Source organism: Euleptes europaea, chromosome 8 (assembly GCF_029931775.1).
Source record: "Euleptes europaea isolate rEulEur1 chromosome 8, rEulEur1.hap1, whole genome shotgun sequence".
NCBI classification, from domain to species: domain Eukaryota; kingdom Metazoa; phylum Chordata; class Lepidosauria; order Squamata; family Sphaerodactylidae; genus Euleptes; species Euleptes europaea.
The window spans coordinates 7612366-7638677 of NC_079319.1; the positions used below are offsets into that span (position 1 = coordinate 7612366).

Below are 26312 nucleotides of genomic sequence, written 5' to 3' on the forward strand. Positions count from 1 at the left end.
GCATTCATAATGACTTAGTCTTATTTTCATCTGCATTTGCTTATCAAAAAAGTTTCTTTTTAAATAGGGTTGCCAGGTCCCTCTTTGCCACCTGTGGGAGGTTTTTGAGGTGGAGCCTGAGAAGGGTGGGGTTTGGGGAGGGGAGGGACTTCAATGCCATAGAGTCCAATTGCCAAAGCGGCCATTTTCTCCAGGGGAACTGATCTCTGTCGGATGGAGATGAATTGTAATAACAGGAGATTGCCAGCTAGTACCTGGAAGTTGGCAGCCCTGGTTTTAAAACATTTATTTCTTAAATCCCTCCCTTTTTCTTTAATTCTCATCTAAACCTCCCGCCATCTATGTATAAAAAGCATTCAATTTTTCCCGAAATTCCGAACTTGGTCTGAGCCCACTTGGAGGCAGGCAATGGCAAACCACCTCCAGATGTCTCTTGCCTTGAAAACCCTACGGGGTCCCAATAAGCCAGCTGTGTCTTGATGGAGCTTTCTACCACCACACAGGAGCCTGTGGAAGATGCGGAACAATAGGACTTATTTCATAAATGCAGACCTGCTAGTGATTCCTGGGATCTGATCCCCTGCATTCTGACTGCCCCCTCGTTCTCCATGAAGGACAACAACAATTCAGTGAAGAAACCCAACAGTTAAACTTTTTCCCACTGTGGAGCTGTAGTGATTGGGAAAAGCTGGACTTGCTGCTTTACTTTCCCAGATTGTAGCTATTGAAAGAGAAGAAGAGGGGGTGATAAGAACATAAGAAAGGCCCTGCTGGATCAGACCAAGGCCCATCAAGGCCAGCAGTCTGTTCACACAGTGGCCAACCAGGTGACTCTAGGAAGCCTCTAGGAAGCAGCACCATCTGGCCTGTGTTCCACAGCACCTAAGATAATAGGCATGCTCCTCTGGTACTGGAGAGAATAGGTATGCATCATGACTAGTATCCATTTTAACTAATAGCCATGAATACCCCTTTCCTCCATGAATATGTCCACTCCCCTCTTAAAGCCTTCCAAGTTGGCAGCCATCACCACATCCTGGGGCAGGGAGTTCCACAATTTAATTTCATAGGTCAACATTTAATTTGATAGGTCAACATATTCTAGGCAACTTACTCATCATCATTCCTTTATTATTGGCATAAAAACACAATGCAGAAGGATACAAAAGGAATGGAAATATTAAAAGGTGCCCTTTATAGAATAGTTAGAAGACAGATACCTGGAATAACGCTGTTTGTTGATACTGCCATCTAATTAACTGTTTGGCAGGCTTTTAAAACAAACTTCAAAAACTGTGCCACCATCTCCAATAGTTGGGGTGAACGATTGTTCAATAAATAGGAAACGTTAAAAGAATCTGAGACTTTCTGTCTATTAACCAACAGGGGGCTTAAAAGTTCGTTGTGAAATTCTGTGTAGAAACTACAATAAAATAAGACATGAGCAACTGTTTCAATACAATTGTTGCCACAAGGGCAAAGCCTGTTAGACAGAGGGATTTTCTGAAATCTGCCTTCTAGTAGCGCAGATGGCAAAACATTAAATCTGGCCAGAGAAATGGCTCTACGTTGAGAAGGATCACACAGGTGAGATAAGTATGGGGAGGGCTGGTAAACATCAAAAGATACCCCTAACTTTGATGGGGAGAATGTTTTATTAGCAGCACTATTTGGGTCTTGAAGGTAACTTACGCTTTGTTCATCTGTTCCCAGGGTCAGAGTGGACCTCCTGGAGTTGCTGGCCCTCCTGGACCCACCGGGCCTCCGGTAAGAACTTTTGGTTCTTTTGCATCTTCTTGGTACTCACAAATCTGGAAGCTGTGAGAGCTTTCTCTCATCACTGAAGGTGAAAAGGTGGTCCAAGGCAGAAGAACTGGAGTGGTATTAAGGACACTCATGATAGGAAGACAATCATGATAGGAAAAGTTGAGGGGAGCAGGAAAAGAGGAAGACCCAACGAGAGATGGATTGACTCAATAAAGGAAGTCACGGCCCTCGATTTGCAAGATCTGAGCAAGGCTGTCAAAGATAGGACATTTTGGAGGACGTTGATTCATGAGTCAGAAGCTACTTGATGGCACTAAACACACACATTAAGGACACTAGGGGAAGATCTGATCATGGGGAACAATGCGAAGGGAAGTCCTACTGACTCGTGAGGCAGCTTGATGTGTTCATGTGATGTGTGTTTAGCCTCAGTTTGCACTGGAGCCATGCAGGGAAGCAAGAGAGGGTCTAGCCCTCCAACCACCATATATTTTTCTCCTTTAAAATGCTAGCTAGCAGAGCAAAGGAGCTGGTTCCAAATAACAAACAGGAATGGGAGTTGAAGGGTTAAAGGCCCTTGCCCGTTCCTGTATGGCCCCGAGGCAAGCTGAGGCTGCAAGAGAGGTTCCAGTACTCCAACCACCATGTATTTTTCTCCTTTAAAATGCTAGTTAGAGCAAGGAAGCTGGTTCCAAATAACAAAAAGCAATGGAAGCTGGTTAAATGCCCTCACCCTTTCCTGTATGGCCCAAGGCAAGCTGAGGCTGCAAGAGAGGTTCTAGCCCCCCAACCACATCTTGGTTAGTTAGTTGAAACCAGGGCTTGATATCCGCATTTTAAAGGGGGGAGGGTCGTTGCTTTTAGAGGACATGTATTTTTCTGCCTTAAAATGCTAGTTAGCAGAGCAAGGGAGCTGGTTTCAAATAACAAAAAGGAATGGGAGTTGAAAGGTTACATGCCCTCATCCTTTCCTGCATGGTCCTGAGGCGAGCTGAGGCTGGAAAAACCTGCAAGTTGTGTTTTATAATGAGAGATGTGGACTGAGATGGGCAATCTTTACCAGATATGTTTGAGCCCCAAGACCACCTACTGAGTTCAATACTTCAGTTATTTCAAATTGCACCTTCTCTGTTCAAAATATATGTGTTGTGTTCACTCTTTTTTTGGGGGGGGGGGTATGGATAGCAGTTGAAAAACCCTTGTGCTGCAAAAGAAAAGCTCTGCTTTCTCTGTTTGCTCTTTTTTCCCCTAGGGGCTACCTGGCGAAAATGGCAGAAATGGCCAGCCTGGGCCACCAGTAAGTGCATCAAGGAATGCATTCCTTCTGCAAGATGCTTACACTATCTAAGCATGTTTGACTTTCGAGTGGGGTTATCATCTAAACAAAGAAGGCCCTCTCAGTTGAAATTAGGAAAAAGGGTATTCTGTGTGAATGACTTGTTTAATAATGACAATATAGATAGGGGGATCTACCCACCATGCAACTAAGGCATCAGTGTGGATAAAGAAAAAACTCAACAATTACAGAGCTATTATCCGCTATCTCAAGCTAGTCACAGTTCTCTCCAAACTCTGTCAGCCCCACCTACTTCACAAGGTGCTTGTTTTGGGGAGAGGAAGGGAAGGTGATTGTAAGCCGCTTTGATTCTCCTTAAAAGGAAGAGAAAGTTGGCATATAAAAATCATCATCATCATCATCTTCTTCTTCCTCTTCCTCTTCTTCCTATCAGCTCTTCTTTTCTGTCACTGGTGTGGAGGTGAAATTTTACGGCTGAACATTTCGGGAGGCAGAATTTTGTAGGACTTAAAATATTATCTGAATTCCCCCTGCCCAATTGTTTTAATCAGTTTGGATTCCGTTTCCTGCCTTTTTCAGCACTGTAGCACCACTGACATCTAGTGGTCATTTATGAGACAGTGCCATTGGATCCAAAGCCTGAAAGCGGATGCTCGGAGAAGTAAATGGTTCTTTGGGAGACAGCGTGGTGTAGTGGTTAAGAATGGTGGGCTCTGTTCTAGAGAACTGGGTTTGATTCCCCACTCTTCCACATCAGCAGCGGACTCTAATCTGGAGAACCGGGTTTGATTCCCCACTCTACACATGAAGCCTGTTGGGTGACCTTGGGCCAGTCACAGTTCTCTCCGAACTCTCTTGGCCCCACCTACCTCACAAGTGCCTTCCCTTGTCCTCCCCACAGTCAGAGGTTGCCTTGCTCTCCCCAAGTGTTTCCGTGCGTTTTGCTCACATCTCTTTTGGATTTTCGCTAAATCAGCATCTGGAAAACACAGGCAAAATGTGCAGGGAGAGAGAAGCAACCTCTGCTGTTTGGGAAAGGCATGAATAATCAAACTGAAGCACCGGAGCAGTCAGCAAGGTGACCTCGAGGGAAACAGCCCTGCATAAATGGCCCAGAACATCCTCTGCAGGTTTCAAGCACTCTGTGAGAACTCAAGGCCTCTTTGACTGCACGACAGATTTCTTTTGATAGGGACGATTTACACCATCCTGTATAAAGTAGACCAATGAATATCTAAGTCCTGTAATAGGTTGTTTTTCTTTTATTTAGGGTCTACCTGGCAAATCTGGCCTGGATGGTTTGCCTGGACTTCCTGGATCAAAAGTAAGCATTGTATCATTTTGCAACATAATTTAATTATCATATTGTATCATATTGCAAAATAATGTAATTAATTGAAATTAACAACCATAAAAGCTCCCATGAACGAAGATTGTAGAAGCGTTCTGGCTGTTATCGCCCAATCAGAACACTGCATATACCCTTAAGAATTATGTGGTGCATACGGTATTGTTATATTGTATTAGATTCTGGTATTTAGTAGCTAAAGTTCAACTTTCTAGCCATCATGTTACCGGAAGGAGAAAATCCAAGAATATACAAGCCCTTTAGACTCCAGGATTAAAACTAGAGGAAAATTTCGATATGACTTCCAGTGGTCTCTGAAGCCTGCTTTACAATCTAAAAAATGTCTCCAAAATGGAATACAATATAAAACAATGTGTAAACTGCCCATAAGAAATAACATAAGGGTGGAATTATATCAGCAGATGTGTTTCCCCCGATGTTTTGTTTTATCCTGTTTTGTCTTTGGTTAATAACATTGTGGTCTCAAAGTAATACAAGACTTTTATTGTATGATTTGTGCTTCTGCTAACCATTGCTTATGTTCCCTGCAGGGAGAAAGAGGAGAGAAGGGAGAGGACGGGTTCCCTGGTAAAATAGGTCCCAAGGTAAAAAGCTGAATTTCATATGACTAATGACAACCCAGCTTCCGGGTATAAACTGGAAGTGACATAATCTCATTGCACACGGCCACGATCCCTGCTCCTCAGCTGGCCGATGGATTGCTCGCCAATCCAAGGTACCTGGGAACCCTAATACCAAGGGTGGCACCTGATCTTCCCCTACCTTCTCCCCATGTATATTACTCCTTGTTTTTTGTATTCCCAGGGTGAAACAGGAGATCCGGGTCTACCTGGTAGAGCTGGAGAGAGGGTGAGTCGATTAAACAGTCTGTATGATTTTTTTAAAAAAATAAAACAAACAAGTCTAATGTTTTCTCCTGGTTCTCATCTGTGTTTAGGGTGAAGCAGGCCTTCCGGGTCCATCTGGTTTACCAGGAGTGAGAGGAGAAAAGGGAGATCAGGTGAGTAATTTGGGGGCATTTCCTTGTTTGGCCTCGACCTTGGAGGAAGGGAAGGATGATCTTTGATGATCTGGGGAGCTTTGGCTTTTGCCCCCCCCCCAAAAAATGTGTCTTGGCAACAATAAAGGTTGCTATTGGTTCTTCCTGGTTGCTCTTGAGCCTCAGGCCTTACTGCCACTGAACATACAGAACTGCTAAATGCTGTGTCAGACCATTGATTAGGGTTGCCATATGTCCGCTGGGGGTGGGAGATACCCCACCCCCAGTAACCCATGCCTGTCAGCATGCTGGTGAGAAAAAGAACACAATTGCTATCAGTGACAGTGTGACGTCGCTTCCAGGAAAAACCAGAAGTCCCCTCAGTCCTCTCTAGGAATTGCTGAAAGCTCTTTGGTTTTACCATAGAGTTTCCGTCAATGCCTAGAGAGGTGTGATGAACTGGCGTTTTTTCCTGGAAGTGATGTCAAACCATTGCTGATGACCGCAACCTCATGTCTCTGCCCCACTGGTCTCCGTCTGGTTACCAGACCGGGACTGGCAACCCTACCATTGGTCCATGTAGCTCAGTGGTGTCAGCTCTAGCAAGGCTATTCCAGAGTTTCTTTCCTAACGCCTGATACTTGAAATGGGGATGTCGGGAATTGAACCTGCAACCTTCTGCCTGCAAAGCAAGAGCTCTGCTTCTGAGCCAGAGTTGCCTGCTGAAGACAGCAGCAATTGTGGTGCTATTGGACATAGAGAGTGAAATAGCCAGAATGACATGACCATCACATGTGTTTCTGCTGTGCCTTAACAGGGTGAAAAAGGAAGAGCTGCACTCCCTGGCTTCAAAGGCGAGAGAGGAGACAAGGTGAGGGTGATAACCCATGAAAGAATCCCAGGGCCTCCCAGACGCAAAGAAAATAGTAGGAGTGGTCAAACCTATGCTCTTTTCATGGCTTTATCTGTTGAACATCCTGCCTTTTGTAGGCCCACAGGGCTAAGAGTAAAATCACCACCATTGTAACATGTGCTCTTTAATAACCTCTGGGTTATTTAAAGACCATTGAAATGTAATGGCAATTTTGAACTTATTTAACAATTAGTTCTAAAAGCAAAATATAAATGGTTGGACCGGAAGTATGAACAGTATGAAAAGACCCAGGTTGTTTGGCCTATACCATTCTTTGGTTCATGGCTTTTGTCACAAACAAACAAACAAACAAACAAAAACAGTAATTAAGAAGAAGAAGCAGTACCACTCTTTGGACCAGGGACTCGCAAACAACTGGTGAGGACCCGCAAAAAACTTGTGGGAACAGCCATCCTATTCCTACACCTTTGCTTATTCCCCTCTCCCATCACCCCTTTCTCGTTCTCTATTTATCTGCTTCCTTTGAAATGTGGTATTGGAGGAGAGTGTTCCGGATACTGTGGACTACCAAAAAACCAAATCGGTGGGTTCTAGATCAAATCAAGCCTGAACTGACCCTAGAAGCCAAAATGACTAAACTGAGGCTTTCATACTTTGGTCACGTTATGAGAAGACAAGAGTCACTGGAAAAGACATCATGCTAGGAAACGTCGAAGGCAGCGGGAAAAGAGGAAGACCCAACAAGAGATGGATGACTGTAGAAAGGAAGCCATGGCCCTCATTTTGCAAGACCTGAGCAAGGCTGTTAAAGATAGGATGTGTTGGAGGACATTGGGCTAAAACGCATGGTCACTTAGCCCAGTTCCAGCCCCGTTCCAGCCCAGTTCCCTCCCAGTTTCACCCAGGATCAAATCTTCGCAAACGGAAGATACCTTATTTACTCTTCTTTCAGCCTTGTATCGAAGGGAAATGAACCCGCCTTTTCCCATTCCTCTTCTGGGAGAAACAGAAACAGGGGGAAACACAGATGATTGGCATCTCTCGCAGCCAATCGCGAAGCAGTGTTTGAAGCGGCAGGGATTCACCTGTTTCCTACCTGCTGCTACTTTGGAGCTTTTTCTGAGAAAAAGAAAGTCTTTTTTAAAATGAGGCTTGGATTCCTCCCCCCTTCTTTCAGGTAGCTCCGTTTTTTGTTTTTTAGTTCTTAAAATGCTTTTAAAATTACAAGCGGGGGCGGGGAAGCCTCCATTAGTCAATTCGAAAGGACCAATCACCAGGAGCTGGGGGGGGGGGAAGGGCTTACTCAGCAGGAACCCGCATTTTCTGTTTACATGGATCCATTTGCACACAGTTTAGTCCCTGCTCATTCCAGGTAATGTGGGTTCATTTGATCCTGGGTGGAACGAAGAAGGAACTGGGCTGGAACTGGGCTAAGTGACCATGTGTTTTCGCCCATTGATTCATAGGGTCGCCATGAGTCGGAAGCGACTTGATGGCACTTAACACACGCACACATTTTTCTCCTTCCCCCCACTTCTCTTACTTTATGGATCTGTTTTTCTCTTTTTATCTCTCCCACCACACCTACTGTCACTTTCTCTCTCTTTCCCCCATGCCTATGGTCACTCCTCCTCTCTCTGGGTCTCTTTGTCCCTCTCCCCCATGCCTACTGCAACTTCTCTCTCCCACCCTATTACTCTCTCTCTTTTCTCTCCCTCTCCCCAACACTTACTTTGTCCCCGCAATGCTGCCAGGAGGGTCGAGACTCCCAGCCTCCCCCCCCACACACACACACAAAGGGGTGACGCTGCTGGGATCCCCATAGCTCCTGGCCTCCCCCAGGCACAAAGGGAGATGCTGCTGGGACTGCCATGTCTCCCAGCCTCCCCCCCGCCCAACTGCCAAAAGAAGAGGTAGGTGTGTTGTCTGCCCATGTGCAGAAAATGCTTTTGCTTTCAGGGGGGATATAAACCCCTCATTTTTTAAATATGTTTCCAGATTTTTCTGCAAGCTTGGGGTTTTCCCCAAGTTTGCAGGATTATCTGTTTTCTTCCTGTGTGGCCCCACTCTGCGGATTTAGCTATCAATGCCCCCAGTGTAGGCCATTTCCCACCACTGTAGAGCACTTTGGATTTCAGTCTAAGCTGGAAGAAAGGGGCCTGCAGAGATGCCTCATGGTGCATGCCATCCAGTTCTCATCCACCTTTCCTCAGGTAGCCATGCTCCAGGCATAGTACCCCAATGGAGAAATTCGGCAATGGTCTGTCACAACTGCAGTGTTCTCTCTTCCTCGATGAGGATCTTCTCTGATGAGCTAGTTGAGGTCGGCTGTGTCCCACAGGGAGTGAAGTTATGCCATCTTTCTACCCAGTATTAACTCGCGTCTGCCTTTTTTAGGGTGACATTGGCCCTGCTGGTCCCCCAGGCCCACCTGGTACGGTAAGTAGCACTGTGTTGAGAGTGTCATAATGACAAATAAGTGGACTAGAAAAATGCATACTGTGGTGTAGTGGTTAAGAGCAGTGGTTTGGAGCGGTGAACTCTGATTTGGAGAACCGGGTTTGATTCCCCACTCCTCCACATGAGCGGCGGAGGCTAATCTGGTGAACTGGATTTGTTTCCCCACTCCTACACATGAAGCCAGCTGGGTGCCCTTGGGCTAGTCACAGCTTTCTCAGCCCCACCAACCTCACAGGGTGTCTGTTGTGGGGAAGGGAAGGTGATTGTAAGCCGGTTTGATTCTTCCTTAAGTGGTAGAGAATGTCGGCATATTAAAAAAAAAATCTTCTTCACAAGGTAGATGAACATAGTGGGGTTCTGATACTAGTATACTAGCTAAGAGCCCTTTTCAGGTGACTTCAGTAGGCTAGATAAGCAGGATCGTGGTGGCACGTTCCTCCCCCATGTGCACTCAACTGAAGATATGCATTGTATGGCTAGCTTGATGAAGATGTCAACCCAGTGTGCTGCTGCTGTGAAAAAAAGGCAAATTCCATGCTGGCCATAACTAGACAAGGACCAGATAATAAAACTGCTGCTATCATACTCCCCTTGTACAAATCTATGGTGAGACCACACTTGGAATACTGTCTACAGTTCTGGTCATCACACCTAAACAAGGATATTGCAGAGCTTGAGAAGGCGCAGAAAAGAGCAACCAAAACAATGTAGGGACTGGAGCAACTACACTATGAGGAGCTGTTAAAATGCGTAGGTCTTTTTGGACTGCTTTAAGAAGGGAGTGGACATGTTCATGGAGGAGAGGCTATCCATGGCTACTAGTCAAAATGGATACCAGTCATGATGCACACCTATTCTCTCCAGGATCAGAAGAGCGTGCCTATTATCTTAGATGCTGTGGAACACAGGCAGGATAATGCTTCTGCAGTTGTCTGATTGGTTGGCTTCCTAGAGGCCCCTGGTTGGCCAGTGTGTGAACAGACTGCTGGACTTGATGGGCCTTGGACTGATCCAGCAGAGTTTTTCTTATGTTCTTATGACCCTGGAGAGTTTTCAAGGCAAGAGATTTCCAGTGGTGGTTTGCCATTGCCTGCCTCTGAGTAGCAACCCTCGCCTTCCTTGATGGTCTCCCATCCAAGTAATAAGCAGGGCCGACCCTGCTTAGCTTCCAAGATCTGATGAGATCAGGCAAGCCTGAGCTATCCAAGTTCAGACATTTCTCTTTTTTTGCACACATCAGAAGCCAATATTGCTTTCTGTTATTTGGTCTCATGGACCGAAGTCATGAGATTGCAAATGTGGCTGGCAGTCATTCCAATCTCCCCAGTCCGATTGCAACCATTCATAGCAAAGCATCTTTTGGAGTGGCTGGTTTGCACATGATTTGTATGTGCCTTTGTAGGTGTGCCTAGGGGTGAGTTGGGATGTGTGCACATACAGAGGGAGAAAGTATTTTCTGTGAACGAGAGAGAGAGAGAGAGAGAGAGAGAGAGAGAGAGAGAGAGAGAGAGAGAGAGAGAGAGAGAGATAACAACTATTCTACTCTGAAAATTGAACTATAATGAGGAATCCTTATTTCCCAGGTGTTCATGGGATCTTTGTTAGTTTTTACCTCTCTTCCTTGTTCTGTGCTATGCTGTTGAATAACAGAATCAGATAAAAAGGACAGTTCATTGATTTAGACCCATTTATTGCCATCATAAAATCATTTGTAAATTCTGATGTCTCTTTTTTCCTTTTTTCCCTTTCCAGACATCCTTGTTTACACCTCAACCCAGCGGTCCTGTAAGTTTGATTTACTTATAAGTATAATTTTACTTTTGTGAAAATTTAACAGAAGTGAATATTTCATTGTTATCATGGGACGTTAAAATATATACACACTGGGATGGCTCCTACCCTAATCCTACCACACCCTTAGGATAGTTGATTCAATTATTTATTCATTAAAATATTTGTACCCCACCTATAATTTTGGCTCAAGTCTTCCTTCAGTCTCAGGAATCTTACTTTAACTTAAATGGCTGTTGCACTGGAGAAAGTTGTAGAAGATGGTTGGATCCACCCCACAGTCTAATCCAGGGGTCCCCAATGTGGTGTCTGTGGGCACCTGCCTACACATTTTCTGGTGTCTGCCATGTGTTTTTAAGAAGTGGGTGGGGCCAGTTTGGGCTTTTGCCAAGCAAGCCTTCTGGTTGACTATTGGTGATTTGATTATCTGTGCTGATTTTTTGAAATGTTTCTTTGGCAGCAGCTGCCAGTACAGCACAAGGATCTACATTAGGGTTGCCAACCTCCAGGTGGTGGCTGGAGATCTCCTGCTATTACAACTGATCTCCAGCTGACAGAGATCAGTTCCCCTGGAGAAAACGGCCGCTTTGGCAATCGGACTCTAAGGCATTGAAGTCCCTCCCCTCCCCAAACCCCACCCTCCTCAGGCTCCACCCCCAAAATCTCCAGATATTTCCCAACCTGGAGCTGGCAACCCTAATCTACATTGGGCTACTGAAGTTCAGCTGTGGCAATCATTTTGTGGCTGGCTCCAAACTGCCCTGCCAGTTTAACAGAGGCTCAATGAGATGTAATTTTCAAAGTGGTGTTATTTCCTTCCATACCATAAAAAGCTTCAACTGCCCATTTCCTGACTTTTAGCCTCTATTAAAGGGACAGGGCACTTTTTCCCCTCCAGGTTGTTCACATTGGAGTCACATTGGTGGAAGAATATGCATTCGTATTTGCAATTAATGGAATTAGTGTTTATAATGCTTTTTTTTTTATCCAGCTGGAAACATAACTGATACTGTGTATGCAAACAGCTGAAGGGGCAGAATGTATAAGAAGCTTCCTTTAGGTTAATTGGCACTTTCTGTTCCTTGGCAACGCCGACTGGCATTTACAGTTATTAAAGGTTATCCTTCTCATTAATTTAATTAAGACACCACTCGATTTAATTAGGTCATACGCTTTGGCTGGTTTTGTTGTTTGAGGGAGGGCAGCAAGGTTTGGAAGAGGTTTATGAATATCCCCCCCTCCCATGAGCAATCGGCACTGATGAATGGAAGGAGATAAATTAATATTAGGAGCAGGTTGTATAGCCCTGCCGTCTTTCTCCAGACCACTAGATGGCATTGGTGATTCTCTACACAAGATTACTGCTGACTTCGTTTTGAATGGATGAAGCTGTCTTATCCCGAATCAGAACATTGATCTCTCCAACCCAGAGCTGTCTACTCTGACTGGCAGAAGCTCTTTTTCAAGCCCTGCTGTCTGTTGGTTTACAGGCCACAGAATAGGAATCTAGAGTTTGCATTTTATAAGAGTGTTTCGTATGAAACGCATTCCTGTTCAAGAATCGTTCCAGGTTGCAACTGCTTGCAGACTCTTTCAGTTGATGAAATTGGCCATCTCAGGAGGCTCGCTTGTATATATTGTGTTCACATGACTCTGGGCTGCAATCATCATCTCTCTATTGAAAAGAAATAGTGATTTGCAACCACCGGTGCTTGCCTTGGAAGCTGTTGATAGCATGGAGCAATCATAGCGTCATAGAGTTGGAAGAGACCACCAGGGTCATCTAGTCCAACCCCTTGCACAGTGCAGGAAATTCACAACTACCTCCCCCACACACACCCAGTGACCCCCTACTCCATGCCCAGAAGATGACCTCCCTCTCATCATCTGCCTAGGGTCATAGAATCGGCATTGCTGACAGATGGCCATCTAGCCTCTGCCTAACAACATCCAGGGAAAGAGCACTTACCACCTCCCGAGGAAGCCTGTTCCACCGAGGAACCGCTCTAACTGTTAGAAAATTCTTCCTAATGTCTAGAAAAGGCAGAAGGCAGAGCCAACGTGGTGTAGTGGTTAAGAGTGGTGGACTCTAATTTAAAGAACCAGGTTTGATTCCCCGCTCTTCCACATGAGCGAAGGACTCTAATCTAGAGAACCGGTTTTGATTCCCCACTCCTACCCATGAGTGGCAGACTCCAACGTTGTGAACCGGGTTGGTTTCCTCACTCCTAAACATGAGTGGCAGACTCTAAACTGGTGTACCAGGTTGGTTTCGCCACTCCTCCACATGAAGCCTGCTGGGTGACCTAGGGCTAGTCACAGTTCTCTCCAAACTCTCTGAGCCTCGCCTGCCTCACAAGGTGCCTGTTGTGGGGAGAGGAAGGGAAGGAGATTGTAAGCCGGTTAGATACTCCTTAAAAGGTAGAGAAAATTGGCATATAAAAACCAACTCTTCTTCTTCTTCCCTTGCTTGTTGATAGAGATTTTAATCCACTTTAGTTATTAGTTCAGAACTAGAAGGGAGGGCACAGTTACTAGAAGGGAGGTTTTTGGGATGGAGCCTGAGGAGGGTGGGGTTTAGGAAGGGGAGGGACTTCAATGCCATAGAGTCCAATTGCCAAAGCGGCCATTTTCTCCAAGTGAATTGATATCTATCGCCTGGAGATCATTTGTAATAGCAGGAGATCTCCAGCTAGTACCTGGAGGTTGGAAACTCTACATTGAAGTCCCTCCCCTCTCCTAACCCTGCCCTCCTCAGGCCCCATCCCCAAAATCTCCAGGCATTTCCCAACCCGGAGCTGTCAACTCTGATTGTTTCTCCCAAAAGGGCTTCCACTCACCACTATCAGGACTCCAGAGGTATGAGTCAAGGGAGTGTGCAACAACCTACTTCTCACCTTCGCAAATGTTTGTCTTCTCTTTTTATCCCCAGGGAGAACAAGGTCCACAAGGCGAAAAGGGGGACCATGGAGAAAGAGGTGAACCCGTAAGCATTTAGTATTCTTCTTTCACTTTCTCGCTAGAAGGCCTGGGTAGTGAGGGAAGAGGGCTGGTATTTGAGAAGGGCCTTTCTCATTTGCTTCTTAAATGGAATGCAGGAGACCTATAACCAATTTGGGCTTTACAAATGTCCCTGGATGCTTGGCCTGTAATCACTGTAGTAGGATCACACTGTCCTATGTGACAGCAGGAATAGTAATTTGTCTGTGTTGTAGAGCCAGCATGGTGTAGTGGTTAAGAGAGGTGGACCCTAATTGAGTTTAAAGGGGGCGGGTAGCACATCCCTTCCTTGGGTTGAGGGCAAATGAATCATCATATTGCCGGCAGTATTTATGGCTTTTCCTCTATCCTCTCCTTTCAATAGGGACCACGTGGCATCTCAGGTGAGCCAGGGCTACCTGGACCTGCAGGGCCGCAGGTAAGCAAACAAGGCTGACCCTGATTGATGAGTTGCTGGCCAGCATTTTCTTTCTCCCGCCATACTTTCAAAGCATGCTGGTGTGTGGAATGACTGATGTGATGTGGTGTGGTGTGGAGTGGGGGGGGGGGTTCTGAACATTGTGAATGTGGAATCAGGGAATGGCAGGTGTTCTTGGTTGGTTAATGTAGAAGGAAATGATGTATTGTGTGTTAATTTATGTTGTTTTGTTTATTTTACAAAATTTATATCCTGCCTTTCCACCATTACAAAAGCCCCCAAGGTGGCTAACAAATTAAAACATATATAATAAAAATTATATTTTAAAACCATTAACCCCCCCACAAAAAAACACAGATCATTAAAATAACTAAAACCAGAGCTAATGCTTTTTTGCATATTTCTTTCTCCTCCTCCTCTTCCTTTCTCTTATTTAAAATTAATACTACTATAATTATCAATAGCAATGATGTTCATTATTAAGAAAGCCAGCATAGTGCCATGGTTAGGAGTGATGGACTCTAATCTGGAGAACCAGGTTTGTTTCTCCACTCCTACACATTAAGCCAGCTGGGTGACCTTGGGCTAGTCACAGTTCTCTTTGAGCTCTCTCGGCCCCACCTACCTCACAAGAAGAAAGGAAGGAGACTGTAAGCCGGTTTGATTCTCCTTAAAAGGTAGAGAAAATCAGCATATAAAAGCCAACTCTTCTTCCTCTTATACTGATTATTAATAATTATCAACTAGATCTGAGTCCAGTAGGTGATTGTAGGCCGGTTTGATTCTTCCTTAAGTGGTAGAGAAAGTCGGCATACAAAAACCAACTTTAATTCCTCCTCCTCTTCTCCTTCTTCTTGATTATACTGATTATTAATAATTATCAACTAGATCCAAGTCCAATAGGACCTCAGAAACCAAGCTCATACCCCGAAAATCTTGGTCTTTAAGGGGCTACTGGACGAATGCAGTTGAACTACTGCAGACCAACATGGCTACCGATCTTAATATTTATAACAACTGTGCTGTAATTAACTAATGATAAATATTTTGCAGACTCCAGGCTTAACTGTATTACTTTGAGCAAGGGAAGTTCATCTCCTCCCCACGTCTACTGGGATTCAACCGCAGTAACATTTCACATCTCTTCTTCATTGGCTGCCACTTACGTTCAGAAAAACGCAAGAGTGCAGTAACATCCCATTACGCGTCTGCTTGACATGCTAGTGAAGTCCGAGAGAGGAAATGCAACTGAAATTTAATTTAACATAGCTAGGCCTGCTGAACAGATATTTCTGTCCTCGAGATGTGAATTTCTTTTGGATTGTAAACACATAATCCTGGGAAGGTAGCAATTCTGCATTTAGCAGTCTGGAGTCTCCTGTTGTTATTAGTGAGAGGCCGGTTTAAGGTTCACAGGACAAAATAAATGAGTTTATTGACTCTTCTTCAGAAGGACACAAAGCTTTGTGGTTTGGTGGGTAATACAAGGAACATAACAAGCTACTGGTTTATTTACAGCAAGGGGCAGCAGAGCTCCACTTTAAAAATGGTACCATTTCTCTCTCACACACAAAGCTTTACTGAACTTGTGTGTGTGTGTGTGTGTGTGTGAAGTGCCGTCAAGTCGCAGCCGACTTATGGCGACCCCTTTGGGGGTTTTCATGGCCAGAGACTACCAGACTTGGTTTGTCAGTGCCTTCCTCTGCACAGCAACCCTGGTATTCCTTGGTGGTCTCCCATCCAAATACTAACCAGGGCTGACCCTGCTTAGCTTCTGAGATCTGACGAGATCAGGCTAGCCTGGGCCATCCAGGTCAGGGCTTTACTGAACTTACAGGATGTTTTCTGTCAGAGAGAGAGAAAGAATTATTTTATTTGGCACTCCCCCTTAAACCCATGAATCTCAGCTTATTGAAATAGGGTCAGCTTGCCTCTTGGGATATTTCCCTCAATCCCCTCACAAGTCCCTAACCTACTCTTTCCCTAAGGTGACACAGGATACCTGCTTTATTCCTACAGTGTGGTGTAGTGGTTAAGAGCAGTAGTTTGGAGTGGTGGACTCTGATCTGGAGAACGGGGTTTGATTCCCCACTAGGGCTGTGCAAACCCCCCCTGCCCCGGTCAATTCCGGGTTTGGGTTTATTGGGCCTGATTTTTTTTCCGGTAAACCCAAAATAAGCAGAATACCCATACCGGTAAATATGGGAATTCAGCTTATTTCCGGGTTTACCAGAAGAATCCGGGCCCATTTATGGAGATTTATTTTGAAGCTCCTGGGGGGCATTTTTTGAGGTAGAGCCCCCAAATTCAAAGCATAGCTTGAAGGGACTCTCATTGCATGACCCCCGAAGTTTGGTTAAGATTGGGTAAGGGGGTCCGATTTTATGGGGTCTGGAAGGGGTCACCCCCCTTCCATAGAGAAATATTGTGAATGGGCTGTTAACACCATGTGGAAACATGAAAAAAACTGCACCAGGCAGGTGTCTTAACCGTGGGAAATCCTTGGTGTGAAACTAGCCCTGACATATTTTCTGTGATATACAAAACAGGGTGTGCGACAACTCTGAAAGTATTCTAGTGTCTGAGCAGTGAATGGCTGCATACTTATTTATTTATTTTCACATTTTTTTAACCCTGCCCTTCTGCTCTCATAGGGCCCACAAGGTGGCGAACAAATCAAAACATACATAATGTGTGTTACATTATCTTTTTTTAAGAAAGAGCATTTAACCCATCCCAAAGAATAACCCTTAATTCCAAGAGGTGGAAATTTGAATAGATGATCAGCAAGCGTATGGCAACACAGGGATCTCAAGCCACTGCGTCAAACATTAAGGACTTTGATTTCTTCCCAAATGTCCAGAGTCACGCAGCTACAATTCTTCTTGGAGTGGCTCGTGACATTCTGAAAAAATCCCCCAGCGAACCGGTAAAGATGCTTCATTCAGCTCTGAATGAGAACCTCAGACACCAATGATTGGTCATTAATTATCCTTCTTGTGCCTTCTAGCTTGGCGATCAGGTTTTATTATCTATCCGTGAGTGGAACTCGGAGCAGTATTCCCACCCCCCACCATTAAAGCTCCTTTGCGGAGCTAAGTGCCTGGGAAGATGTCTTGGCACCTGCATTGAGAGTCGAGGGTTTTTTTATCTTCCTGAAACTGCAACTGCCTAGTGATGTAGTCCAGTTTCACATCAGTCTGAAGTCTTTTTTTCTGTCAGGGTACGAAGGGACAGGAAGGAGCAGTTGGAAGACCAGGAGTCCCTGGAGAGACTGTGAGTAAATCCTTTACTCTAGAGAGCTGTTTTCTCAGGAAGCCAAAGGCCATGGCTTGACAAATAAGTGATCTCACATGTCACCTGCTCCCTTTTGGTTCAGCTGCTTAAATTCTAGTCTGCCTGGCCTTTCCATGACATCAGAGGAGCTGACCGTGGCAACCTGGGGAGTCTCTTATCCTTCTGCCTGCCAAGGCCATCTTGAAAATTATCCAACTACATTTAGAGAGATGGGATAAGCAAAGAGTTAGCTCCAAAGATGCTGAAACATGCATTTTTGATTTGTTGTGATGAGATAAACAGTGCATTTATTCACATGTGACCAAAGGCTGTGACTTGCTTTCATAGCCCATGTATTGTAAGTATGTTTGTAAGATATAGGTAGTTTATGCATGGGAGTTTTACCTGAGGTTAGATGCTCGCTCGACCCGCACTTTTCTGTTGCGAATCCAAAAATTGCTATGTGCCAGCAGTCACCAAGCTCAAATCAGGAACATTTGAGTCCCCGCCCCTTGAAATGCTGCTTTCTAATTGGCTGTAGTGATTACTATGAGAAAAACATCACCCCCCCACCCCCAGCTCCCCTGTTCCATGCTTTGGCTTATACATGGAAATTTCACCCAGAAATTCCATATAACAAGTCAGGCCAGTGGTTCATCTAGCCCCAAACTATCTACGGTAATCAACTGTGGCTCTTCATGATCCTAACACATATTTCCCAGCATTCCTCTCTGAGATTTGTCCTTCAGTAATAGGCAAGCTCATTTATAGGAGTATACCTCCCCAAGCAGACATACCAGTAAGATTCCCCTCTTCCTTCCTTCCTTCCTTCCTATCATTTGGATTGTTGCTTCCAAACATACTCTTATTGAGTTAAGACGATGCTATCTGTCATCAACAGTTGACGTTCAGGGGATGATGGTCATTCTCTTTATCTTGTTCTCGAGAATGGATCGCCCTGTTGGTTCTCCTTGAACATTTTATGTTGCAAGCACACTTTTGTTTTCTCTTAACAGGGTGCTTCTGGGCCTGCTGGCCCCCCGGGTCCACGCGGCTTGCCAGGAAATGTAGTACGTATAGACCACTTTGTTGATTGTTAGTCATCTGAGACAAGGACAGCTCTGAACAGGATGATGCCATATAGCCAGCTGAATATGTCACAACTCGTGGCTTGCGATTCTTGCATGTGAAGGGAATCTTGTAAACAGATGTAGCGCATATAGTCTGTGCAGTCTCCCCTTGAGACATGATGCTCCAGCACCATCCCATCAAAAGAAGTTCTGGTTAGACAAGGCTCGACCGAAAACATGTCACAGTTGCGGAGTGTAGACCCTACATGCAAAATGTCCTGCATACAGAATTTTATTTTATGTCATCGCTCCCCATAAAAATCCCTGACAATTTTGGCCTGGCAGAAATCTTCAGTTTCACCTTGTAAGTTTTCTTAGGCAAAAATGAATAAATAAATGTGGTGGTGATACACTGGTCTGGATCCAACGATAGGCAAGCATAAACATAGAGCGGTTCCGCTTACTGCAATCCTGCTTGTTCAAGATCTTGTGCAATGCTTAGCGCATTCTTCCCACTGGATCAGAGTGCCCACAAATTGGTGCGCAAGATCTTGCACAAGCAGAAATGCAAGTGGGGATATGCTGTGTGACTTAGCTCAAGCAGCTGCTGTGGACTTTTTCTTACGCTTCCACTTGCACAAATGGAAATTTTGTGTTGGATCCAACCGACTGTCTTTTTAGTCTGCCGACGCAGTTAGTTAATTCCTTTGTCACACCATTATCCCATGCTTTCTCCAAGGAGCTTGGACCAGTATGTACAGTTCTCCCCTCCTCTATTTTATCCCCCCCCCAAAAAAAAAACAGCCTTGTGAAATAGGTAAGGTTAAGAGAGAATGACTGGCCCTGTGAGCTTTATGACTTTGGCCAACATCACAACCACTACTGGATCTCAAGGGGCACTTTCACACCTGCCAAACTTTCAATGCACGTTCAATGCACTTTGCAGCTGGATTTTACTGTGTGAAACAGCAAAATTCACTTGCAAACGATTGTTAAAGTGCATTGAAAGTGGATTGAAAGTGCATTATTTAGGATGCGTGAAAGCACCTAAGAACTTCATCTCGGATAAAAAGAAAACATACCAATAGTTGACAAACCACCTCTTCAGCTCCCCATACTCTTAGATTAATTCCATTTGACTTCCCACTAAGCCCCTTTCCACAGAAAAGATTTAAATGGTGCATTTTGGTTCTAGGTTTTTTTCTTTTTCTTTACAGGGTAATCCTGGAGATCCTGGCCAACCAGGAGGGGACGGACAAAAAGGAGATAAGGTACAAAAGAACTTTAGTAATTATCTATAACCTACCAGCAATGTGTAGTCATCACAAATAAGACTGCAGGATGAGGAGGTAAAGATGGGGGGAGGACTATACCATTTCAGACTGCAGGTTGGGGCTCAGATGATGGAGTTCTTCCCAATGTTGAAAAGTAGCTCTTCAGGGAAGATCATTGTGCCTGAGAAAAATGTTCTCACCTAATGTCCTTTCTATGTGTGAGGGACCGTGGCTGGGTGGAAGAGGCTCTGCTTTGCACACACAAGGTTCCAGGTTCAGTCCCCGGCATCTCCAGCTAAAAAGGAACAGGTCATAAGTGATGTGAAAAAACTCTTCCCTGACACCCTGGAGAGCAGCTGCCAGTCTGAGTAGGCAATACTGACCTTGATGGACCAGTGTAAGGCAGCTTCAAGTGTGTTTGGGGAGGAGCCATGGCTGAATGGTGGAGCCTCTGCTTGGCATGCAGAAAGTCCCAGGTTCAATTCCCGTCTAAAGGATCACGTAGTAGGTGAAGTGAAAGATCGGATCAGTGCTGTACCTAGTCTAGCATCCTATCTCACACAGAGGCCAACCAGTTCCTCTGGAGGTCCAGCAACAGGGCAGAGAGGCTGAAGTTTGCCCCTGATGTTGCCTCCTGGCAACCGGTAGTCAGAGGTTTACGGCTTCTAAACGTGGAGGTTCCCTTTAGTCACCATGGCTAATAGCCGCTGATAGACCTCCCCTCCATGAATCCTTCAAAGCCATCAATGCTTGTGGCCAATACTATGGGTTGGATCCAGGCTGAATTTTCCACTTGCACAATGTACTTCTGCCAGTGAAGCTGTGTGCTCATGCATCCCTCTCCCAATGCAGCCCACTGACCGACCCAAATCACTGCTTCTGGGGGGACATGAGCATCAGGAAGAGGGAATTGGTGACAATTACCCTCTCCCTACCATCAGTGAAAACATCAGTCTAGATCCATTGCTCTGTCCCCTGACATTGACAGAGGATGGGTCAGCAAAGACTGAAATCCACAATCCGTAAAAGAAATTTGGGGACCAAACATGCTGAATAATCCTTGAAGTCATATCCAGTGCAGAAGAGTCCTAAAGCTAGTGTAATGCCCAGAATGGTACCCCCGCTAAAGCCCCCACAAAACATGAATGGTTGAACATTGCTTTACTCTGAAATGCAGAAATGGCTCCAACTTCATAGGCTTCTACATTCTCCCAATTAATCATGAGAGGGAGGGCAGGAAGGGTCGTGTCAGTGTTCGGCTCTCGTGGCCCTTTCTTACATGTCCAGGATGGTGCTGATTACCACTTTGGAGCTAGGAAGCATTTTCCCTCCAGGCCAGGGATCCTGGAGGGTTTTTGTTATCATCTTCTGGGCATAGAGTAGGGATCATTGTGTGTGTGTGTGTGGGGGGGAGATAGTTGTGAATTATCTGCACTGTGCAGGGGGTTGGACTAGATGACCCTGGTGGTCCCTTCCAACTCTATGATTCTATGATGCAGTCATTGTTATGTCTTCTGCAGGGCGATCCTGGGAAGGATGGAAAACCAGGAGCGCCTGGGCGGGCAGGCGATCCAGGACCTGTTGGAGAACCTGGGTTACCTGGCAAGATTCGAGATGGAGAAAGAGTGAGTCTTCTTGTTCCATGGATTCACTGTAGCCTTCATTCCACTCCAGATGCCTTCTGGTTTAACTTGGCGTCTTTCCATTAATTATTTTGGAAATAGCACATGGACCAATTGCTGCAGTTATCAGTTGGCACATTTTTTCCCTTGCAAAAACACGTGTGACCAGGTATAAAAATACCACATAATAATATCTTATAAACATGGCACAAAAATAATGTCAGTATGATTGTGCATTAAGATTTGGTGGGGGGAGCTTGTTTGTTTGTTGCTTGTGCTGCGGTTCAACTAACATGTCTAACCAGTAAAGAAAAAAATATATGAAGTAAAGATGTGCATATGTGTCATGCTGATCAATAGCCAACGGAAAAAAAAGATGTGAACCTAAGACTGTGGCCCCTTCCAGATTCTCACCAATGCAAAGTCTGAAATTAAAATCTCTAGATCTGTGCTTCACGTGCTCATTGCATCAGACAGCATGGTGTAGTGGTTAAGAGGGGTGGACTCTAATCTGGAGAACCAGGTTTGATTCCCCCCCTGCACATGTGTGACAGACTCTAATCTGGAGAACCGGGTTGGTTTCCCCACTCCTACACATGAAGCCAGCTGGGTGACCTTGAGTCAGTCACAGTTCTCTCTGAACCCTCTCAGCCCCACCTACTTCACAAGGTGTCTGTTGTGGGCAGAGGAAGGGAAGGCGATTGTAAGCCAGTTTGAGTCTCCTTTAAAAGGTAGAGAAAATTGGGGTATAAAAACCAACTCTTCTTCTTCTTCAGGACGGTAGCCATGTTGGTCTGCAGTAGAAGAGCTAGATTTGAGTCTATTCACACCTTAGAAATAAATGAGATTTTGGGGGTCTAAGCTTTCGAGAGTCAAAGCTCCTCATTGTTAGACAGCGTTTTCTCTCTCCTCTGACCAACCTGATTACAAAGTGCATTGTACCTTTGCATCCTGAGTCCCTTCTTTGCAACCCCCACCCCAACACCTTCAGGTTTGGATATAAGGACTCAGGGATCTCCATTCTAACTTGTATCTGACGAAGGGAGCTTTGACTCTCGAAGGCTTATACCCCAGAAATCCCGTTGGTCTCCAAGGTGCTACTAGATTTGAATCTAGCTCATTGCCACTGCTCCTGAAAGGAGATCAAGTCGTTCAGAATGCCAAGGTGAAATTTGCATGGGAGAATTTCAAAAGCTGCAAAATCCCAGTTCAGATAAAAGATACATTCAGAAAAAGGTGTATTCTGAGCCATCACCCTGTACCCTACCCTGGCCTCTACATAGGGTTGCCAACCTCCAGATGGTGGCTGGAGATCTCTCTGTTACAACTGATCTCCAACCAATGATCAGTTCACCTGGAGAAAGTGGCCGCTTTGGCAATTGGACTCTATGGCATTGAAGACCCTCCCCTTCCTAAACCCTGCCCTCCACAAGCTCCGCCCCAAAAACCTCCAATGGGTGGTGAAGAGGGCCCTGGCAACCCTACCTCTATAAGCAGCAGAAGAAGAGTTGGTTTTTATATGCCGACTTCCTCTACCACTTAAGGGAGACTCAAACCAGCTTATAATCACCTTCCCTTCCCTTCCCCACAACAGACATCCTGTGAGGTAGGTGGGGCTGAGAGAGCTCTAAGAGAGCTGACTAGCCCAAGGTCACCCAGCTGGCTTCATGTGTATGAGTGGGGAAACAAATCCAGTTCACCAGACTAGCCTCCGCCACTCATGTGGAGGAGAGGGGAATCAAACCCGGTTCTTCAGATCAGATTCCACCACTCCAAACCACCGCTCTTAACGACTACATCAAGCAGGACACAGAGGCCAAAGCCTCCCCAAGGTATTGTCCCACACCAATTTTTATTCAGAGTACTCTGCTTCTGATCATGGAGGTTCTGTTTAGCTCCTGTGTCTGATAGCCTTTGATGGTGGACTCCTCTTTGAATTTGCCTTTTAAAACCATTTAAGTTAGCAGCCCTTTCCTCATCTGTTGGCAGTGAATCCCACAAATTTTAATATGTACTTATGTGGAGAAGTAGATTCTTTTGTCTGTCCTGCATCTACTCCCAATCAACTTCCTTCCTTCCTTAGAACAATTCATTTCCTGTAAAGCATCATGGATCTGACAAGCAGCTATCCATTGGGTCTATTTTATTTAAAAGAACCTCTGAATAATAGGGAAAGAAAGAGTTACGGAGCAGGGCCCTCCTGATTTCAGATTGCGAATGAACAAAAATCCCAGCATATTTAGCCTAATCAAGAGCATTCACTGTTTAATTTTCGACAGCCTGTAATACCACCTGCCGATTCGGCTGCCTTTGAATTACATCTGTATTCAGAATTGCTTCCCCCAAGGAAAATTAACTTTCTGTGGCTAGCTGAGGCATTCCAGGGACTCTTCTTCTCCATCAGTCTTTGCAAATTTGCAATAATGAGGTTCTGAAGGATAACTGTAATTGACGATTGAAATCCTTTTGCACAAATGTGTCCTTTCTAAACGGGTTTCTCCATACTTTTCTGGAAGGATGATTTGGTTGTCCCTCTTGTCTAACTGAAATTTGGTAAAGAAGATCCTTTAGATGAGGTACTGTTGCAGATGAGGCCTTATTGGGAGGTAGGGTTGCCAACCTCCAGGTGGTGGCTGGAGATCTCGCAGAATTACAACTCATCTCCAGGCCACAGAGATCAGTCCCCTGGAGGAATTGGCTGCTTTGGAGGGTAAACTGTATGGGGTCATATCCTTGCTGAGTTCCCTCCTCAAATTCTGTCCAGGATCCACCCCCAAATCTCTAGGAATTTCCTCAAGCTAGAGCTGGCAACGCTTTTAGAAAGAGACCAGTTAGAAGTACAGTAAGGACACCTGAGTTAACCGGTGCCTGGTTAGAAGAAGAAGAATTGGTTTTTATATGCCAACTTTCTCTACCACTTAAGGAAGAATCAAACCGGCTTACAATCACCTTCCCTTCCCCTTCCCACAACAGACACCCTATGAGGTAGGTGGGGCTGAGAGCGCTCTAAGAGAGCTGTGACTAGCCCAAGGTCAACCAGCTGGCTTCAGGCGGAGGAGTGGGGAAACCAACCCAGTTCACCAGATTAGCATCCACTGCTCATGTGGAGGAGTGGGGAATCAAACCTGGTTCTCCAGATCGGAGTCCCCCGTTCCAAACCACCGCTCTTAACCACTACACCACGCTAGCCGCTCCCTGTATCTGCTGAAGCCTTTTATTCCACCCAAAGGAGAGATGCTCCACTGAGCATATTCCCTGACAGAAAAAACAATAAAAAGGTCGGGGCTGTGTGTAGCTTTTCTATATACTATTGGCTCAATGCAGTCAAAAGGGGGTCCTTGCAGGCATGGTTTCAGGATGGAAAAGGCTAGGGTCCGTTTCAGTCTTTGTGTTTCCCTTTGTAGAGACAAAGTTAAAATGTTCAATAGCACAGCAACGTTGTTTTGGCTTAGGTGGCTCCAGTCAGAGATGCAGTCCTGAGTAAAAAAGCGGAGGTCCTGGGCAGAGGAAGGGGCTGTGGTTCAGTGGAAAAGCCTCTGCTTGGCATGCAGAAGGTCGCAGGTTCAATCCCCATCATCTCCAGTTAAAATGGACCGGGTTGGAACTGATGTGAAAAGTCTCTGTCTGAGATCCTGGAGAGGGGCTGCCAGTCTGAGTAGACAATATTGATCTGAATGGACCAAGGGTCAGATTCTGTATAAGGCAGCTTCATGGGGACATATTCCCAGACCCTGACTCATACACAGGTAACCCGTCTCTGCTTCAAGGATTTTGCTGAAGGATGATTTTCAGTTAGGGTTGCCAGGTCCCTCTTTGCCACCGGCGGGAGGTTTTTTGGGCGGAGCCTGAGGAGGGTGGGGTTTGGGGAGGGGAGGGACTTCAATGCCATATTGCCAAAGTGGCCATTTTCTCTAGGTGAACTGATCTCTATCAGCTGGAGATCAGTAGAAATAGTTACTACCTGGAGGTTGGCAACCCTGTTTTCAGTCTGGGTCACACAGCAGAGAAAATCTATCAAGATTCACAATGGAAAAATTCTAGTTGAAGCCTATCCATCACAGTATACTCCCAGCCCACCAACCTCCAGGTACTAGCTGGAGATCTCCTGCTATTACAACTGATCTCCAGCCGATAGATATCAGTTCACCTGGAGAAAATGGCCGCTTTGGCAACTGGGCTCTATGGCATTGAAGTCCCTCCTCTCCCCAAACCCCGCTCTCCTCAGGCTCCACCCAAAAACCTCCCGTCAGTGGTGAAGAGGGACCTGGCAACCCTATCTGGTGACCTCTGGGTCAGCCTAACCTAACTTTCCTTGATTGGTTTGAATCTAAAATGGAGGCAAGGGGACTCACGTACACCATCCTGATCTCCTTGGAGGAAGGATGGGATACAAATATAATGGGATACAAATATAATGGACAAAGGATAATGGATATTGGGGGGCAGAGGGTCAGCATATCTCATCCGGGAGCATAGCTGTGTCCGCCTTCTTGTTTGACTCAAAAGAGTTTTCAGAGGGAAGACAGGTGGTATCAATTTTTCCTTTCCAGAGCTGCCAGCTTGGAGGACTTTAAGAGGGGAGTGGACATATTCATGGAGGAGAGGGGTATTCATGGTTATTAGTTAGAATGGATACTGGTCATGCTGCATACCTATTCTCTCTAGTATCAGAGGAGCATGCCTATTATTTTGGGTGCGATGGAACACAGGCGGGATGGTGCTGCTGCAGTTGTCTTGTTTGTGGCTTCCTATGTTCTTATGTTCAGAGTTGTTTGAATGGGCTGTATCAGGTTTTCCAATGGGAAGACAAAGCTAATGTTTGTCTTATGACCCTGTCTGTTTCTAGGGTGAGAGAGGACCACCTGGATTATCTGGACCTCCTGGACAAAAAGTGAGTACTTCCCTGTATCACATTCACGAAGAGCATTTCTTCCAAAACAAAGATAACTGCACCCTCCTGCACCCCATTTTTAGGGTTGCCAACCCCCAGGCCAGCACTTTCCTGATCACTGCAAGATCCAGCCAATCAGCACTCGGCACAGCTAGCTTGTGCTAGAAGCACAAAGAACCGATTGCTCCTGCACTCGATTCAGTTTATGCATTTGCCCCCAAAGA

At 45.4% G+C, this 26312-nt stretch overlaps 1 protein-coding gene across 1 annotated transcript in view; it reads left to right on the forward strand.

The window, feature by feature from the left end:
• The window catches only part of COL22A1 (collagen type XXII alpha 1 chain), a 163912-nt gene that overhangs the window by 101696 nt on the left and 35904 nt on the right, over positions 1-26312 (forward strand). The window contains exons 23-38 of the mRNA XM_056854652.1: positions 1714-1767; positions 3020-3064; positions 4335-4388; positions 4964-5017; positions 5238-5282; positions 5371-5433; positions 6230-6283; positions 8684-8725; positions 10499-10531; positions 13470-13523; positions 13902-13955; positions 17178-17231; positions 18248-18301; positions 19519-19572; positions 21096-21200; positions 26044-26088. Coding sequence (XP_056710630.1) covers positions 1714-1767; positions 3020-3064; positions 4335-4388; positions 4964-5017; positions 5238-5282; positions 5371-5433; positions 6230-6283; positions 8684-8725; positions 10499-10531; positions 13470-13523; positions 13902-13955; positions 17178-17231; positions 18248-18301; positions 19519-19572; positions 21096-21200; positions 26044-26088 — 864 coding nt within the window. The remainder of the gene's footprint in view (positions 1-1713; positions 1768-3019; positions 3065-4334; positions 4389-4963; positions 5018-5237; positions 5283-5370; positions 5434-6229; positions 6284-8683; positions 8726-10498; positions 10532-13469; positions 13524-13901; positions 13956-17177; positions 17232-18247; positions 18302-19518; positions 19573-21095; positions 21201-26043; positions 26089-26312) is intronic.